General features: G+C 36.5%; 1 protein-coding gene across 1 annotated transcript in view; it reads left to right on the top strand.

Moving 5' to 3' along the window:
- The window catches only part of CPED1 (cadherin like and PC-esterase domain containing 1), a 275,534-nt gene that overhangs the window by 78,289 nt on the left and 176,668 nt on the right, over nucleotides 1–20,577 (top strand). The window contains exons 5-6 of the mRNA XM_029918194.1: nucleotides 14,800–14,932; nucleotides 16,496–16,664. Coding sequence (XP_029774054.1) covers nucleotides 14,800–14,932; nucleotides 16,496–16,664 — 302 coding nt within the window. The remainder of the gene's footprint in view (nucleotides 1–14,799; nucleotides 14,933–16,495; nucleotides 16,665–20,577) is intronic.

Here is a 20,577-nt window from a genome sequence, read left to right as displayed (position 1 = left end):
TTAGCAAATATATTTGTTGACCTCTGGTTAATTTATAACTTACCTATACAGACAATTTCAACAAGCCAGTATAATGCTTTTAGTTTAAAATAAAGGTCAAATAAAAGGAAAGTACTTTATAATATAACACTTTGTAATCTAGTATGTAAATTTTAGGCATAAAGACACCACAAGGTATACCGAAATTGTCCAATGCTCCCACTTAGAGTTTGAATCACCATGAATGTGACAAATTCAGGTTGCTGCGGTTGTATTGTAAAAAGACTAAGATGCCATTGGTGATGTGCCTTTCCAAAATTGTGAACAGCTTGAGAAAGTCACAAGACAAACTATAGTTTTCTCTGTTTGCCCATGGAATTGTACCCTGACAAAATTCAGTGTATACTAAAACTGGGTAAAATGCTTATAGTTTGTATATAAAATAGAGTCAAGTCCTAGGTTCAAATAATCACCAACGGGCTTTTTACCTATATCAATGTCGAGGGAGACATTCAAAAGTGACGAGGGATGAGGGAGAATTTGGTGGTGTACACAGAGTGATATTCAGCATGGTAAAAGCTGTTGTGATATGTGCACTGGCCAGTGAGAATGGGACACCTAATTGTTCAAACAGATGATGGACTTTACACCTTACCAATGTCTTCCAAATAAATATCTTCTTTATCCTACATGGAACAGAAATCCAGTGTTTATTACATCATTAATTTAAATGCCATCACTTGACTTTCATTAAATTTTATCTATTAAATTTCAGTAGCATTCCTAATCATTGGTATACCCTCTTTGTCTCCAGAGGTGTCTCCTATGTACCCATGAATGCAATCTTTCATTCCTTGATAGCATTCCACCACTTACTCCATGTCTGCCCTGGTGTCCCGTGTTCCTCTGCTGCTGATGTGCACCATGGGTCATGCCCACCAAAGGTGCTCCGTCACTGGCACGGCATCACCCACATGGCAGAGGCTGTTGCCGCTGTGCCTGCCATTGTCTGTGCCAAGGTGCTGAGCTGGTGTCAGGGATGCCGAGGTTCATGCTGTACCTGCTTCTCCGATAGCTGCTGCTGAAACTGTTGATACCAGGTCTCAAAGGAAAACTCACTGTTTCCCCATGAGCTGGAGGTCCCTTGGTATTCTCAGAAGCCTGAATGAGTCAAAACTAAGTGGACTTGGTAGCAAAAACTCAGTAGTTAAAATCCTTCTTTATATATTTTTTTTATTGCATGTCATAAAAAAATTGTTTTAGTACTGTTTTGCTCTGACCAAAACCTGGAATGGAAGACAGGCTACGGAATATAGGAGCGGTATTCTAGGAACTGCCCTACTCTTTCATGTCCCCTTATCCTTGGACTTTTCTTGCCAGCCATGTCTTTTATCTTAGTATATAGGTTCCTTTACTATTAGGCTTCACCCACAGCTCTTACAGTCAAGGCCAGACATGGTGAACTCCCAGTTGAACACGGATTGATTTCACACTAAAATTTTACCACACTGGTAAATAATAAGCAGATACAGTCTTACATCTCCCATTGATCCTAGGGTTGGAAGAGCAACACCAACACTGGGAAGAGTCTTTTTTCCCCCATTTTTGGGGGTTGTGATGGTGACATTTAGCATTGTTGAGTTCTTACAACGTCACAGCTGGACCTGAAATATCTCTCTTGTACAGGGTATGGCAAAAAGGTAGTATTATTCCCTCAAGTATAAAACCATTACTATTTATGTCCTTGTGTTCCAACTATTGTAGAAGCAAAAGTTTACTTTGAATCTAAATACAGAATTGAGAAGAAAAGAAGAATGATTTCATGGTCAAGTCAACTGGTCTTTGGACTCATTTATCTCTTTCAGTTCAGTATTTTGTAATGTTTCTGTTTCTAGATCCCTTCTCTCTCAGCCCTGGATAGTAGGGCAGTCAACAACCTATTTTAGAAGAACTGGTGTCACTTAAGGGAAAGAACTTTAAACTATATTCATAGCAGGCTATAAAAAGCAAAGACACCACCCACAAAGTGATATTTAAAATTTTCCCAGCTACGTGATTTATTGGTAAATGTACACATGTGTTGTGCTGCAAGCAAAATGAGCGATATACCAGGTGTGCTCTGAGTTTTTAAATTAAGACTAAGTTTATCTATAGGACACATTTTAATAGGATATTTTGCTGTGTATAAGCTATGGAAACAACATTTTAAGCCATTTGTGGGTGAAAAGTCCTTCATTATATAGAATATGGCTCACAGGGAAAAGCAAAACTGAAAAGCAACCAAAAAGCCTAGAGTCTCATGTCAATGTTGAAAATTTCTAGTCAGAAACATGTGCCCTCATGTCAACTCAATCTCTGAGGAGTAATGGATACTGTTAATATTTTAAGTGACTTGGTAAATTAAAGCCAGATTGAAGAAATCGCTGAGCAAAATTCTCTGAGAAATCAGGGATAGTGGCAAGTTGAAGACCGGGTGAGTAGTTTTGAAGCATTTTGCTGAAAACCTGAATTGCAAATCATTTAATGGATAATTGTAGCTGCAAACTTTTGTCATTTTTCATCATAGGTGCATGAATTTGAATAAACAATTCTTGAGTTCAACTTTTCCCCTAATAGAAATTTCATGTCTTTTTCTCTAAATCTAATTTTGCTTGGCTGCCAGTGGCATCCCTTCCTTCATGGTAGAGCACCCCAGCAGCCATCTTGGGCAAAGGGACCTGACCTCGGCCACAGGGGATGGAATCATGAATGGCAGGGACCTGGGCAAAATGGCCACATTGAGAGAATGCTGAGCATTGTGTTGAATTAAGCAACCAAAAAAAAAAACCCCAAAAAACCAAAACACCCCTTCCAACAGCAAAGGGTTGGCTCCAAAAGCCTTGAAGAATGGTTTAGATTTTTTTAATAGATTTTTTTTTTGAGATATGGAGAGGTGGGGACAAAATGACAGCAGGGTGGGGGGGGGGGATTAGCCTTATTCAACACAAAAAGAAATTTCTGCCAAAATCTGCTTTTATAACTCTCGCCTCTCCCTGGCCAATCCCCTCTAGCTCCCCTGCCCATCACCTGTATAGCCTCTTTTCTAATTGATTTCTATGTCCACTCTCCTCTCTCTAACTTATTTACATAAACTTGAAATATAAATTTATTTCTTCCCATTATTCCAAACGCCATAACAAAGACATGGTTCCTACATTAGCATGTATCATTCTTTCATAGATGGGAAAGGAGGAGGAAAATCCTGTACTTTGATAATTTTTTCATTGTTACCCAATATTTTTCCCTTTTGACGTAAAGCTAGCTTGAACTTTTTCCACTACTCAACAATCCAAACTTTTTTTTTAATTTTTAATGATTTTATTTTTAGGTAATCTCTGCCACAGAGTCATTTTCTCTAAGGCATTCAATGTATTTGGTAAGAAAAAACAAGATATAAATGGCTTGCTATCTACCATCCACCTATTTTAAGGCATCAAAGTGGCCATTTAGTACTGGCTGTTCAGTCTGGATTGCTATTCAGGGACATGCAGACAAGTGGGGTTAATTGAGATAAAATGCTGATGTTAAAACTCTAAAGCCTGAGTTAGAGTATATTAAATCTCTGAAAAATAATTCATTCATACATTTAATATAATTTATATCCATGTACTCACATATATACACACACATACACATATATACTAAAAGCTTATAGGCAATATAGAAGATCAGACATGTAAAAAGAAAATATGAAAAATGTCCTTATAGAAAACAGTTGTTTGAATTTAATGTCCTGACCAAAATTCTACACAGAGAGGAGACAGCTTAACTTCAGGGTTTAAAATCTAGAGAAGAGTAAGAAAAGAAAAACTCAAAATTTTAATCACCTAATTAACATTTGGAAAGACCAACAATTATTTGGCACATCAGATATGAAGACCCCTCCCCTTTTGGCTCAGTTAATTGGTTAATTCTTTAGTCATTTACAAGGTATAAAATAGGTCAAATGTACCAGCTAATGATCGGTTTACCTAGCTAAGGTTGAAAACTGAGACACCATCTCAAAAATTCTTGTCAGGTTCCACCTGGCTTCTGACTCTTGCCCTTTGCGTCCTCATCTATATTAGGAGTGAACTCTTGTATTATGATGCCATTCAGCCAAGCTTGACCTCCAGACTCCAATCATATCACTGGTCAGTTGGAAGAGGGAAAGAACTTGAGAATAAAATGGTTCCATAGAAATATATTTGCTCAGTGTCCTAACCAAAAATCTTTTCTGACATATTTCCATGTTCTTGACCTATTTCTGGCATTTGGATTTCTGGCCCTTATTAGATTTCATTTGGCAACTAGCTCTAGTCTCCACATGTTCTATATTTTCATCTCAATCTTGGAGTTAGATATTATGAAAATGTTGATATTCTAAATATGTATTTAGTTTACACATAATACATTTACTGATGAAGAATAAAGTAGAGAAGAAAATTGACAGTAATACCATGCATGTCCTTTTATACCAAAAACATGGGGTAAATTGAAGATTGAGTTGGTCTGTGAAGTTACCATTAAAGAAGAAATAGATTAATGCATGGTTTCATTTAAAATGGGGGCAATCACCCCCATTGTTTGTGTTTTATATTTAAAGTAGGATTGACTTTAATACACTTAAAAAGAATTTGGAATCACAAATTTTTAGTAAGTCATTAATTATTCTGATGTGAATTATACCAATGATATTTCATGGCTTACTCCAGAAAATGTTCCTGAGAAAAAAATGTTTAATATTAATAAAGTGATTAACTTATTTTCACAATGGGTGGGTTTAGACAGCTACTCTATTATCATATTTGTTGCACTCTATGTATTAATATTTGTTGGAGATTGTGCTTCAAATTGTTATTAATGATGCTCATTAATTTATACTGAATTATTCATCTTTGGTCTTGCTGAACTAGTCAAGCATTTTTTTCCCTTTCTTTTTCCCTGGAAAATTCATGCAGAAAAATATCAAAGCAAAATTAAGCTGCCATAAAGTAATAAAACAATCTTTCATGCTGTTTGGTCATTGCAGTGAAATCACAGGGGCAAGAAAATTGAAGTACTCGTCTTGACATAGCTTTTATTACCAAGGAAAGTGAACAGAATTCAAGGTTCTTGTGTTGTCATGGTCAAAACATAGAGCAGTTCATGGGGAAAATTGTTTTTGCAGAATTGCATGACTTTGACACTTCCACTGAAAAAGAACAGAAAGGAGAACACTTATGGCTTGCATTTACTGAGTACTCAATATGCATTTGATTGATTGATTGATTGATTAGTTGGTGGAAACTTTATATACTGGCTACTTCTTTAAAACACACTGTTGTGTCATTGACCTAGTAATTTCTGTTGGTCAAATAGAGTCTCCATTTCCTTCAGGACATGAGGTGTATCTTATTTTTCACAACATAAAATGGAAGTTATTTTTCTCCCAAAAAAGTATTATTTTGAAGTAGTATGATATTTGTATTTGTGGTCTGATGCACCCTGAGATGGTAACAAAGGAAAAATATTCTGAAACTACAGAAAGTAAACTTTTGGTGCCAAATCCACAAAGACGGCAATATAATAATTTCAAATCTTGAGAAAGGAATTTCGAGTTGCTTAGTTTAACATTAGAATTATGTATTAATAATACCACTTGCATCAAATGAAAATAAAAATGTATTAAGAAATTGATGTATTTGGAGCACATAGATCCTCAAATCATGCCATTCAAACTCAAGTGCAGGTCTGATAGTCCAAGGATTTTCTTCTATGTGTCATAAATTTGTTGACCGAGACCTCGTTCTGTTGACTAAGAGCTGGTTGTGTTGGTTGTTTGTGGAAAAGTTCTCTTCCTGAACAAAATAGAGAGGAATAGACTTAAATATTGCAAAACTGGGTCAGTCCTAGGCTTACCCATTCACAGGAACCTGGCCTCAATATAGAACTCCTTTAAATAAGTGAAACAACAGGAAATTAACTGCTTTGCTAGGATGATATTGCAGTGCCAAACTTGAGGAAAGTCACTAAAACCAGTGCATCGTCACAAGCTACTTCAAATAAAGATGCTGGGTTTTATTTTGGTCTGCACATCTGTCCATATCACACATTTCCTGCTTTGTTCTTAAGCAACTAATATCAAATGTCACATGCTTAATAATCATATAAAAGAAGATTTATTAGTCTTTGATATTAGTGATGAGGAACTCTTAGTGTTGAATAAATTCAAAAGGAATAACATTTTATTTAAAGTTTCTAGGTATAAACAAATTTCCTAGGCTATAGAAAAGGATTATATTTAACTACTGCTAATAGTAACTCTATAACATTTTTTGAGGATTTAATATATGCCAGGTTGTGTGCAAAGCACTTTAAAAAACATCTTTAAAATTTTTTTTAACATTTATTTATTTTTAAGAGAGAGAGACACAGAGTGTGAGGAGGGGAGGGCAGAGAGAGGGAGACAGATTCAGAAGCAGGCTCCAAGCTCTGAGCTGCCAGCACAGAGCCTGATGAGGGGCTCGAACCCACGAACTGTGAGATCATGACCTGAGCCAAAGTTGGCCGCTTAACCAACTCAGCCACCCAGGTGCCCCTAAAGAACATTTTATATTTAATCCTGTTAGTGTCTATATGAAGTAGTTTCTTCTTCTTATTACTACTGTCATAATTCTTTTTCCAGATAAAGACATTGAACTCAGAAAAATTAAAGAATTTATTCATAGTCATACTTATGAATAGGAATCCATTAATAAATAATAATTGGGATTTTCAAAAGAAATTTCTTTGGAATATTATTTGTAAAATGTCTTTGAAAAAAGAGATTGGACAGCAACTATATTGCAACATCCTGGACAAATCAGAATATGCATTTTTATTGGTTTCATCCATGTCTTCCCAGGCCCAGGCTCAGTTTCCTTGGGGAAACAGATGCAGCCTTGGTTCCCAAATCTCTCTCTTATCTGGTGTCCTTGCTTGTGACCTTCTCTTCCATGGTTTTCAGTGCTTGCTGTGGTTCCCAGGGGACTTTGCTGATATTAGACCCCTTGGCCTTTGACGTTCCTTTCAGGGTGTCCATTTCTAGTTCCTCATTGGAACCTTCTCAGTATTGTTGCAATGTCCCTGATAGGGTTGTAACACATCATGCTACTCTATCAGATACCACACTGAAGTAGACAGAGAAAACCAATTCTTGTCCATGGTATGCTAATATCCTAGGTCATGAACAAAAGGTTACCCTAGTAAAACTGCTCGGCAGTCAGATTGCTCATTCTTTATATTTCAGCCCCTTTGCCTAGGGTCAGTGCACATATCTCTAGCTATTTGGTAAGAAGACATCAGCATTCACTTATTAAGCAGAGATATACTGAGCTCCTACGTTCAGTGCCAGCCTAAGTGTGTTTGGCACTAGATATGCAATGGAAAGAAAAACCCGGAATTCCTGACTTCATAGAGCTCACTGTCCAGTAAAGTGAGAATTCCCTCTGAAGTACCTAATACTTAAAAGAGTCCCTCCTCTCTAACTGCCAATGAGTCGTCAGGTTGGTGAGCTTGAAGGTGCCAAGTGGTGTATTTCCTCTCATTTTGTACAGGGCTCAAGAGATGAAAGGGTGGTGATATTCCCCAAATTCTTTCCCATAAGGTAGGAGCTCAAAGGAGATTCAGATACAGTCTCCCCTATGTTGTCTACTGGGGCTCACACACATAAAAATGGCCACGGTTGACCTTGTGGAGCACTCAGGATGACTGGAATATATTACCTGAATTCACAGAGGGGCCACATTCCAGCCCTAGCCCTTGGACTTTTGCTACTTCTCTATTCCTTTAGGTCATATATAGCATATATTTAAAATTATAACATAACTTTTCACCTAGGTTCACAGAAATTTAAAATTGTAAAAAACCTTAGAAATCACTTAGTTGTAAATATTTGTTTAGTACCCACTGTGCTTGCTGCTGTCTTTTTCATCATCATGCAAAAGAGGAAACAGATTCAGAGATGAGGATGTTTCTCTTTTAGGAACTGGCAGATGGCTATGCTCCTATTGTGTTTTTTTTTTAATGTTTATTTCTGAGAGAGAGAGAGGGAAAGAGAAAGAGTGTGAGCAGGGGAAGGGCAGAGAGAGAGAGACACACAGAATCCGAAGCAGGCTTATCTCAGAGCCTGACATGGGGCTCAAACTCATGGACTGCAAGATCATGACCTGAGCCGAAGCTGGACACTTAACTGACTGAGCCACCCAAGTGCCCCTGCTCCTATTGTTTTCAAAGCATAAACCAATAGTCATTGAATGATTTCAAGATAGTCCTTGTATTAGGCAGGATTTTCTAGGGAAACAGACAATAAGATCTCTAACATCTATCTATCTTTATCTATCTATCTATCTATCTATCTATCTATCTGTCATTTATGTATTTATTGAGAAAGAGTGAGGTAAAGAGATTTATTGTAAGGTATTGGTTCTCATGATTCTGGAAGTTGAGAAGTCCCATGATCAGCCATCTGCAAGATGGAGACCCAGGAAGGCTGATGATGTGGAGAGCCAATGGTTAGAGTCCAGTCTGAGTCTGAAGGCCTGAGAGCCAAGTGTTTCTTTTTTATTTAAAATTTTTTAAATATTTTATTTATTTTTGAGACAGAGTGAGGCAGAGCATGAGTGGGGAGGGGAAGAGAGCGAGGGAGATGCAGAATCAGAAGCAGGCTCCAGGCTGTGAGCTGTCAGCACAGGGCCTGACACGGGGATCAAACTCCAAACGTGAGATCATGACCTGAGCTGAAGTTGGAGGCTTAACTGCCTGAGCCACCCAGGACCCCCAAGAACCAAGTGTTTTAAGGGCAGGAGAAGATTAATGTCGCAGCTCAGTCAATCAGGCAGTAAGCAAATTCAGCTTTCCTCTGCCTTTTTGTTCTGTTCAGGCCCTCAGTAGATTGGTTGGTGGCCAACCACATCTGGGAGAGCTATCTGCTTTTACTCATTCCACAAATCCAAATGCTGATCTCTTCTGAACACACCCTCACACACACCCCCATAATGTTTAAGAAGCTATGTGGGTATTCCTTGGCCCATGCAGGTGGACACATAAAACTAAGCAATGCACTTATTTGTCATTCCTGCTCATGGACATTCTACCCACTGAAACCTTCTCTCACAGGTCATATATTTATATACTCTCTTGCTTTCCTCCAATAGGCATCACAGTGTGAAAAAGAAATGCTATGAATTACTGATATTGACCAATGTTCAACCAATTTTTTACTAACAAAAGGTCATTTGGTATGATTCATCTTAAGACATGCCCTGCTGCCATGTACAAATGCTCTTATCTGAGATCAAAGCTAGTATTATTTCTGCCTTACTCTTCCTGTATGTGCGTGCACACACACACACTCACACACACACACACACACTCTCTCTCTCTCTCACACACACCATTGTTTTGTAAGGCTGAACCTAACAGACTCCATGACAGAGGTCCCCCTCTAAACTAGAAGGTCTAAGGGTCAGTCTCTCTGGAACGATTAGGCAGTTACACATTGCCTAGAGCAGGAGACCACTTTGCGGTATCCAATCAGGAAAGGCCAGCTACCTCTCCCCAAATTCCTAAGGGTAAGACCTGCAGATGGGAACTTTAGATAGGACCCTGTTACCTAATGTTAAAGTTAACCTGATAGTCACCAAACAAGACCCTGAACTTGCTCTGTAATTGGTTAATTTCAAAGATACCCTAAATGTTGCGATTGGGTCCCGCCAAAAGTAACGAACACCCTGGACAATGTGTATGATTAGAGTTACTGCCAATGCTGTTATACAATGATGATTGGATGTCACAGTTTCCTGTAACTCCCCCTTCCCAAACCCCATAAAAACCCTACTCAGCCCTTGTTCGGGGCTCTCAGCACGGATCCACTGCGTTGGTGAAGGCTGTGAGACCGAACTTAGGCCCAGTGAGCCTAAGCCGTAATAATAAATGCCCTTTGCTTTTACATGCGTACCTCGGTCTCCCTGGCGGTTTCTGGTTTTGGGATGATATTGAAGTCTTGGGCATTACAGTTTCTCCAGAACATGTGGCTGGTAAGATGAAAATGAGGGCCAAAATTTGTATTTTCCAAAGACAGGGCTTGTGCTGGATATTCTTCATTTGCCCCTCACTCTAGACCCTTCCCCAGGAAACTGTCCACTGCAGACTAATCCACAGGGCTCCCTTGTCCCCTGACTTCTGGCAGGAGATCAGAGGTCAGGAGGAGAGAACTTTGGGATATTTATCCCCACCTGCTTTCCTGCCAGACCCTGGCTGGGAAGTGCCTGTGTTCTTCTACCTGTGGCCATCGCTCATGCTCAGTGTCCGCTCCAACACCTATGCTCTTTGTTTGGTTCTATAATCACTGCCCTCCTGGGCTAGGGGTGGTAAGAGCTTTCCTTTTGTCAGCCCTGGGAGCTTTTGTTTTCTCTCTAACCCTCCCCTCATTTGTTTAACAGTCCGTTCTGTAATAGTTTCTTGGTTGATAGTCTCTTCACTTACCCTTTGGGTCTGCCATTCATTCGTCTTCTCCCAGGGCGCTGATCCAAAGTTATTTCCTGGCTATCACATTAGTTTTGCATGTATTATTTTATATTTGTTATGGATGTAAGTTTTGAAGGTATTTTTGCATACCTTATACCTGTAGACTAAGGACTAAGACTTGTAAATATCTTTGGGCAGGAAGAACACTTAAATACCCAACAAATGGTACTTACATATACTTCTAATCTCAAAACTAATTGTTAATTTTTAATTAAGACCTTTTATCTTCATTGGCAGTTTTAAAATAAGATAATACTGGCTAAGTTTAGCTTCCTAATATGAAACGCAAGACAATACTCAAACATTTATGAAATATAATTACATTTTCCAACTATTATTTTTCTGTTAATTATTAGCTCTGGGCAAAACATTAAATCAAATACAGTATAAATTTGGGTGCTAATCTTTGCTAGTTTTCCTGTTTTTAGTCTTGCCTGTGATATATATATATATATATATATATATATATATATATATATATGCCATAGAGAAGGGAAAAAATTGAAATATTTTTAATACATTGGGATCCTATTTTGTTCTCTAAGTACACATTGGCTTAACCCTCCCACCCTCCAGATTAGCTCATTGCCAGAACAAACATTCCCTGAGCAGTTGTTATGCATCAGCATTGTGTTCAGTGATGTGGGACAATGAGGAGATTCATGGGAATCATATTCTGCAGTCTAGAAGACTCCTTGACATTGTAACATGCCCATGAAGCATTGGTTGGTCAGAATCAAAATGAAAACCCAGGTCTTGTGATTCTGGTTTAATCTTTCTTTTCTTAAAACTGTACCATACCCATCGGATATTCAGTACCTGGACCACCAGATATTAGAGGTCATGAGAAAAGCAATCTTCAAAAAAAAAGTTCATTTTTACTCTGGGTAAGGGGTAAAGTTATAGGCTTCAGAGCTCCTTAAATTAAGCTGAGTAGTCAATAAAAATGTATGGCATTTTATATCTATATCTGTTTCTTCATTTAATCCTCATAATGTGGGGTAGGAAAGCTCTAAAGACATATGCTACGCCCTCCATATTTCATTATTTTCTGAAAATAATAAGTATGTGTTAATGAATTTCAAGACTATTGAAAGACTCTATCATAGAGACTCATCTCCCAATTTGTTCCCCAAAACAGAAGCTAGTTTTGGCATTGTTTATAGAAGGTTTCCACAGTTATTTATTTGGTTCCATAAAATGTAGTTGCAGCTTTTATAGGTAATAATGGAGCTTATTTTTACTTTTTGACTATAATCAAAGGAGATGGGAATGATTTTCGATGTCAGAGAACATGTAATTAGAGTTCTTATAATTTTTTTTTTTGAGGGAAGGGGGTTAGAATCATTAAGAGTAGCCTCCATGGGGTGCCTGAGTGGCTCAGTCGGTTAAGCCTTCGACTTCGGCTCAGTTCAGATCTCACATTTGTGGGTTCGAGCCCCGCGTCAGGCTCTGTGCTGACAGCTAGCTCAGAGCCTGGAGCGTGCTTCCAGTTCTGTGTCTCCTTCTCTCTCTGCCCCTCCCCCTCTCATGCTCTGACTCTCTCTGTATCAAAAGTAAATAAAACATTAAAAAAAAAAAAGAGTAGCCTCCAAACCCAGAATAAGATAATGGAAAGTTATATTTATTTCACAAAGGGTAAAAATTACTTTAATTGATTTTAAATTCCATTGTTCAACCACAGTTTCAGGGGCTGATGTGGAAATCTGACATATTCTTGACAATTCCTATATTGGATTCCTTTAGCTCCATCCCATAGGCTCTTCCACTGAACTAAGCCAAAAGTAGGTGACATAAGACTGTTTATTTTTTGACATATTTGCTGACTACTACTTCCTGAAAATCAGTGAGCTACTTCCTTAGTAAAATACTTAATAGGGGTAGCTTCTTCAAAGTCAGCTCTGCTTGGGCCTCAAATCAATGCTGGGCTTCCTGGCAGTAAGGCTAAAAAGGAAATCAGAGTAAATTACATTGTTCTCATATTATACAAAAGAAGGCCACAAAATAGCTCTTCTGGGGAGACAAAATCTGTCCTAGTAATAAATTCTAAAACATGTCTACTTAGTGAATAAAAGAAAGCATATTTCCTTACTGCAAATTTAAAGGATTATATAAACAGTTCAACTCTTTTTAAGTTGTGATTCCCAAGAAAAGAAATTACCTTAATGACTCTTCATTTGTCTCCTCCAGAAACAAGCAATTTGAGTATTTTTTTATTATGATGTATTAGAACTTCACTAATAAGGAAGTCTTCCAAGTAGGCTATCATTTTTTGAGAAAGATCACACTGTGTTAAATAATGAGATATGGGAATACATTGAACAGCTTGACTTCTGCTGACTTTTACTTAAGAGTGTGAAGTGTTTTAAATTAGACTATGTTAGTATTGATGAAATATGCACAAGGGGGAAAAATAATTTAAAGGCTTTGTTCCATTTTGAGAGTTAGATAAATTGTATAATTTAAAAATAAATCACTCTGACCTGGCAGCAAGGAAACAACAACTCTTGTATGCTGTTGGAGAGAATGGAAGTGGGGACAACCTTTTTGAAAGGCAATTCAGTAATAGCTATCAAATTTACAATGCGTTTATTTGTTGATCTGGCTATTACACATACAGATTAAAATTTACCCCAAGATAAACTTGTAAAAGTATACCCAAATAGATGGATAAGAGCATTCATTGCAGTGCTTTTGAAATAACAGAAGACAAACATTACAAAACTAACCTGAATACACAATAATAAGAAAATTATTAAGTTAAATGTGCATTCATTTAACACAGCACACCCTAAGCCAATAAGAAATCTAATGTAATTATATATATGTGTATATATATATATATATATATATACATATATATATGCTGATATGGAAAGGATTCCAGGATGAATTGGTAGGTATATATACCAGATATAGACCTAGATTATACAGTAATCCCTCCCTTGTATCTGGGGGATACATTCCAGGATGCCCTGTGGATGCCTGAAATCACAGACATTACCAAATCCTGTACATACTATGTTTTTCTTATACAATCACACCTAAGATAAAATTTATTTTATAAGTCAAGCACAGTAAGAGATTAACAATAATAACTGATAATAAAATAGAATAATTGTAACTGGACTGTAATAAAAGTTATGTGAATATGATCTCTCTCAAAATATTTTATTATATTGCATTCATCCTTTTTGTGATGATGTGAGATGATAAAATGCCAATATGATGACATGAGGTGACATAGGTACCGTGACATAGCATTAGGCTATGACCTATTAGGCCATATGAGGCTATTAGACCTTCTGATGGTACATCGAAAGGAGGTTCATTTGCTTCTTGACTTTAGTTGACTGCAGGTAACTAAAACTGAGGAACGTGAAACTACAGATAAGGGGGCCTACTATCATCTTTCCTCTATAATTTAAAAAGCAGAAATATTACAAGTATAAGTAATGTAGACATACTGATATTTTTATCAATTGACATATTGAAGAGCCATATGCATCTTACCACCGGCTGCTTATTTAGACTTCAAAGGTGGATATGCAAAGCACTGGCTTTGGCAGAGAGAGGCTCTCGTTAGGGGCGGATTGCTGGGTGCTTCTGGTTTTTTTGTTTTGTTGTTCAATTTGGATAGCTTTCTATACAATTTGATTTTTTAACCATGTATATTCAATACATTTATTTTTTTAAATATCAAGGAGTGTTCTGAAGTAAGTCATTGTTGTTGGTCTTCACTTTTATATACTTCAAAAAACTATTTAATATTTTGCAAAAGAATTAAGCACTGTTGTTGAGTTTGCCAAGTTCACGAAGCATGGCAGATCTAGCACATGAAGGACTTGTCGGGAAATCTACTCCAGTCAGTCACGTAATATTCTCCTCACAAACAAAAGTCGGCTCCTGCAGCCATCTTCTCCGTCTTAAGAGTGCACGTCCAAGGAGTACGCAGGATAGATCTGCTCAGTGCAGGTCGTTGGAGACAGCATATCTACCTCCCTTCTGAGCAAGAAAATGTGAAATCAATTATTACAATTGTTTTCCTTTTCTGTTATAAGAGAATACACTACAAAACAAAGGCCTCTCTAAACATGCATGATTTAATGGATCTAACTTTGATGAAGAATGGAGAAAATACTGGTTGCATATTTCCCATGGACCCTGTATTTGAACACTGCAAACACTATTTTGGAAGCAATTCCAAAGAGAAACAGTAGAATGACTGTTTTTTGCTCTTTTGAATTTTTTCAGAATTGCGACTTGTGGTGAGCCCCTCTGTGTGTCTGGATCAGAACCTAAAGTTAAAACTGAGCACTTCGAGTGACCCTTTAAAAACAGTGAAGCCACACATGTGGAAACCGTGGGACTGGCAACGTGGACAGTTGTAAGCTAATCATTTTGTTTTGTTTTTGTTTTTAGTCTTTATTTTTGAGAGGGGGAGGGGGAGAGAGAGAAAGAGAGAAAGAGAGAGAGAGAGAGAGAGAGAGAGAGAGAGAGAGCGCACAAGCAGGAGAGGGAGACACAGAATCCGAAGCAGGCTTCAGGCTCTGAGCTGTCAGCACTGAGTCAGACACAGGGCTCAAATCACAAACTGCAAGATCATGACCTGAGCCAAAGTCGGCTTAACCAACTGAGCCACCCAGGTGCCCCCCCCAAGCTACTCATTTTGAATTGTTATATCCGGCATGCAGTTTTGGAGACAGCTAACAAGAGAAAACTCCAGAAGATACCTAGCGGGTATTAACGTTTGAATTATTAGGTTCTACTACATAAAATTGCAGCTATCTCTTCTTAATAAAGAACGCCATCATTGATTTTCTTCTAGACGAATTCAGATCTCTCCTGCCAAAGAATAAACATTTGGGTAAATAGGACTCTTATCTAGGAATTTACATTAATGGAAATTGAATTTGAAACCTTGACAATGTGAAACTATAACATTTTAACTTCCGTTTTATACTCAAATGACATTGCCCTGGTCTGAGTATGGCTGAATGATTTTTTTGAGTTAATATTTTTTTAACGGCCCCTAGGATCTAAGAAAGCAACTGTAGGGTACCAAGTTATTTAAATTTCCTCCAGGAAAATGATTTTGCAATGTAGATAAATTATAGTGAAAAATTAAGAGATTTTCATGATCTTATACAAGAGATAACATAGTTACCTCATCTAACTTTATAGTTATTAGGTAGTATTTTCACAGTTAACAGTATTTATTGAAGAATTATATGCATCTCCTGTTTACCTAGACTTCAGAGGTTGAAATAGCATAGTCTTTTCATTGATCAAACTTAGATATATGAAACAGAAACATTGAGCAAAAAGCAAATAGTTAAACATTTTGGTATCTTTTATGATGAAAGTATATTTGTTTCATCACAAAATATTAGTGTTAATTTTCCTTTGTAGACTGAAGTGTTTACTTCATGCTTTATCCTTTAAATTAATCCAAATTATCTGTGATAATGGTTATTGGGTGGAATCAAACTAGTGGGCAATGTCTGTTGGCATATTTTGGTGACCTGTCTACTATTGAGAAATATGATATCTTTTCTTGTTGAGAAGACAGAGCAAAGACAATCCAGGGCAGGGCTGGAAAATGTCAGGTTTCATTGTTCCCTAAACTGTAATTTGTATCACTTTTGTACATACATGACCAATTTACATTGTTTAAATCTTTAAACCTTATGTTAGGTATTTTCCTACCTTTCTTTTAAAAAATATTTTAATTAAATCTACAAGAGTGGAGAACTCTTATCAATTTGATCTCTCTTTCTCTGTATATCCCTTGGTGGTGATGCTAATAAGCAATGGAATTGTTGAAGGAAATCCACACAGGGAAGGCTGAGGTCCAACAAAGGACAGATCAGCATACAAAGCTTGAAGGTAATTTACAAATTACATACCCTAAGTTATGGAGCATTAGCTATGCTGTTTTATTTTTTAGGAATCAAACAACAGCCCTTGCTCCACGTGAAACAATCTTTAGAGCCGAAGAACTATCTGTGATTCTTAAAGCATATGTGTTGGTGACATCTCTAACCCCTTTGCGTGCATTCATTCATTCAACTGGCACGGTTTGGAATCCACCAAAGAGAAAACGCTTCACTGTCAAGGTAAAATTTCCATCGAAGCTGTTATTTCATTCGAAGTATACTAAAGATAATAAACGGAGTCGAGCTCCCTTTCTCTGACCTTTATGATTATCAAATCCCATTGAACAAAGATGGCATTAGTTTATTGCTGCAAGTGGAGATTTTCATTTAATAGGTACAGGCTCAAAAATGACCTGGAAGCAGCTGAATTCACTAGAGATCACAAAAGGTACATCTTGTTTTCTCAATTCATCTTTTTAGTTCAATTCTTTGACCCGTTACAAAGCTAATTCTCAGCAGTATTCTGTTTTTGTGACTTTCCACTTATTCAAGAAAAATATACTCTTTGCAACAAATGAAAATATAAATTTTCCTTTCTGTTTTTTTCTCTATTCTTAGGAAACAAAGTACCTATTTCGTTACAATAGTCAATATGGAATATTTGCTAAGCGAAAAACAAAGCTCTCAAGTGTGCCTAAGATAGTAAGTCATGATGTAAAGCATGATGAGAAAGTTTTCTGGGAAGCACTTAATAATAACTCCCCCAAAGTTCAGTTATAAAAGGTAACTCAGGTTGCCTCCATTGAAAATAAGGTCTAGTGACAACATATTGGATAAATTTTAAGAAGTTTCCAATTTTAAACAAATAATTGTTCAGAGGACAGGTAAGAGGAAATGGGAAGAGATTGAAAGAACACTCAAGTGACTTAGTTGGTATGTTCGTTCAATTCCTTCCCATTTTCTCTTACCTGTTCTCTGAACAATTATTTCTATAAAATAAAAAATCCCATCAAAGAACAAGCACTACACCATTCTACTTATATAAGAATCTAAATTTGTCAAACATGGGGGTGCCTGGGTGGCTCAGTCGTCTAAGCTTCCGACTGTCAACTTCAGCTCAGGTCATGATCTCATGGTTTGTGAGACTGAGCCCCCCAGCCAGCTCTGCGCTGACAGAGTGGAACCTGCTTGGGATTCTCTCTCTCCCTCTCTCTCTGCTCTTCCTCTGCTTGTGCTCTTTCTCATTCTCTCTCTCTCTCTCTCTCTCTCTCTCTCTCTCTCTCTCTCTCTCTTTCTCAAAAAGAAATAAATATTTAAAAAATAAAATTGTCAAACTCACAAAAGCAGAGAGAGAATGGAATGATAATTATCAGGGGTGGGGGAAAAGGGGAAATAAGAACTTATTGGTCAACTGGCACCAAGTTTCAGTTATGCAAGATGAATATGTCCTAGAGATCTAAGTATAGCATAATGCCTACAGTTAGTAATGATTTGCTAAGAGAATAGATCTTATGTTAATAATACTAATATTTACTAAGAGAATCACTCTTATGTTAAGTGTCCTTATCACTAAAAAATATGTAATACATATGTACATACACACATATATTCATATACAGGGTGGGAAGTAAGCTTTGGATGGGATAGAGGTGTTTATGGCTTGATCGTGGTGATGGATTCATGGATGTATGTATCTCTAAACTCATCAGATTGTGTATGTTAAGTATGTACAACTTTTTGTATCTCAATCATAATAAAATGTTTTTTTAAAAAAGAATTTACAACTGCCTTTTATAGTTTTAAGAGATTCAGAAGTCACTGAACCTGATTTTTTTCAGAATTTACTTTAATAAACTACATTGTAAATTCTGGAAAATCTTCCAATGGTGAAAAATCTTTAAATTACCCATTTAAATATTGTCAGTTTTAAAAAAAGATCAGCATGATAAAAGCTACAAATCCTCTATTCCTTAGTAAAATAGATGGCTGACATTTTAAGGAAATAGTATTGGTGACTTAAGTCAAAAGGTACTTCATTTAAAGGACAATCATCTTAACTAAATCAACATAGGTGTTTTTTTAGTTAATTATGAAAAAGTAAAATCAAATTTAATTTACCTTTTATTTATCTCCTACTCGTCTTTACAGTGGCTATTTATATTTACCTAAGTACCTTTAATTATTTTCAAATTTCCCTTTATATTAGGTTGAATTATATGACATTGCTGGTATTTGGCCATTTTTGACTTAGAAAAATAACACTTTAATATGATGCAACCTAATATTTGGAACTCAGGTACCGAGAGATCAAAGAATCATATTGCTAAATTCATGTCACATTGACACGTTCAACAAATGTTTACTGAGCAGAGTTCAAAATCCCTGTCCTTGTAGAATTTGCCATTAGCAGTCGGTGCAAGACTCCCACATCTATTTATAGAATCCATTTCATCCCCATTCCCAATGCTATTCCCTTGTGTCTCAAAAGGGAAGCATTATAATGATTTAATGTGTATATTTTTGTTTAGGTTATTGTAAAATATGCAATTTTGTTTTGTTATGCATATATGTCCTTTTAATTTATGTAAATTGTATTAGAGATTTTTTTCTTCTTTTTTATGTGCAGCATTACATATTTTCAAGAAGGAAACACCCACGTTGTTATGTGTACATCTTCTGTGTTACTTTTCACTGATTTATTCTATTCCATGATGTATTCTGTTATGGTTTACTTACCCACTCCTCCAGTGGTAGGCACCTTGATTGTTCCAACCCTTGGCTAATCCAAACAGTGCCTCGAATGTACAAATTCTTGTGTTAGACACTTGATGAACCTGCATATATTTTTTCTGGAGAACATATACCTGTCATTGGACTTGCTAGGCCATCAGCTATGGGTTCGTTTGAGAGCATTACATAATGCCAGCTTGCCCTCCAGAATGCCTCTGCTGCTTTCTGTGCCATGATCAGTCTCTCCATGTCCAAACAACTCGACCTCTCCAGCTTGCAACAGGTACAAAGTAGTACCTTGCTCTTGCAAATAGCTCAATTTGTCATCTGTCAGTTACCTTTATCCTTGGTGTCCTCTGTTGATCAGAAATTTTTAATTGATTAATCAAATTAAATTTTCCCTATAACTCTTGCTTTGGAGGTTTGGTTTCAGAAGTTGTTTCTTATCTCTAAGTCACAGGGGTGGCCTTCTTCATTTTCTTCTAATACCTTTATAATTTTCCCTAGATATATAAATATTTTATTCAACTAGAGTTCACCTTTGATCCAGAATTTTTTCCTGTATAATCAGTTCCCATGGGCTAAAAACTCATCACTTCCCATAAATATAATATCACCCTTATTGTATAAGTTCCTATTTGTATATGGAGCTGACTCTGAGCTCTTGGGTCTGTTCCAGTCAGTCCAGTTGGTTTTATTATTTTGACGGTACACATATATCTTAATAGCTGGCAGGGAGGTTGCTCCCCTCTATTTTTTCTTTTCAAAATTTAATTAACTATGGTATAGACATTTATTTCTTCATGAATATTTTAGAATATTTTAGAATATTTTTAAGATCCTATAATAATTTCAATATATAATTACAATAATATAAGTTAATATATAATTGCATATTATTTATAAATTAATTTATGAATAATAATATATGATTATTATATTCATAATATTGTCTCTTGAGTCAGATTATTTTCTTTTTTCTTTATTAGCATTTAAAATTTTATTTCTCTAGAAAGATCTTGTATGTTTTCATTTGTTTATTTCTAGATTCCTTAGAATATTTGTTGATATTCTTTTTGAAATTATATTATGTAGTTGGTTATCACTAGAATAGAGAAATACTATTTTTGAAGTTGAACTTGTATTTGGTAAACTTGTTGCAATAATTTTATTATGAATATCATTGGGTTTGAGTTTTTAAGGCAAATGATTATTTTATCTGCAAATAAAGTCATGTTGATTTCCTTTTTTAAATAGTTTTTTAAATTTTTATTTATTTTTGAGAGAGAGAGAGAGAGATACAGTGTGAGAAGGGGAGGGCCAGAAAGAGAGGGAGACACAGAATGTGAAGCAGGCTCCAGGCTCTGAGCTGTCAGCACAGAGTCGGACACAGGGCTCAAACTCTCAAACCTTAAGATCATGA

This window comes from Suricata suricatta, chromosome 2, assembly GCF_006229205.1.
Source record: "Suricata suricatta isolate VVHF042 chromosome 2, meerkat_22Aug2017_6uvM2_HiC, whole genome shotgun sequence".
NCBI lineage: Eukaryota > Metazoa > Chordata > Mammalia > Carnivora > Herpestidae > Suricata > Suricata suricatta.
The sequence above is the reverse complement of the archived record's forward strand: the minus strand, read 5'-3'. Positions and strand labels throughout refer to the sequence as shown.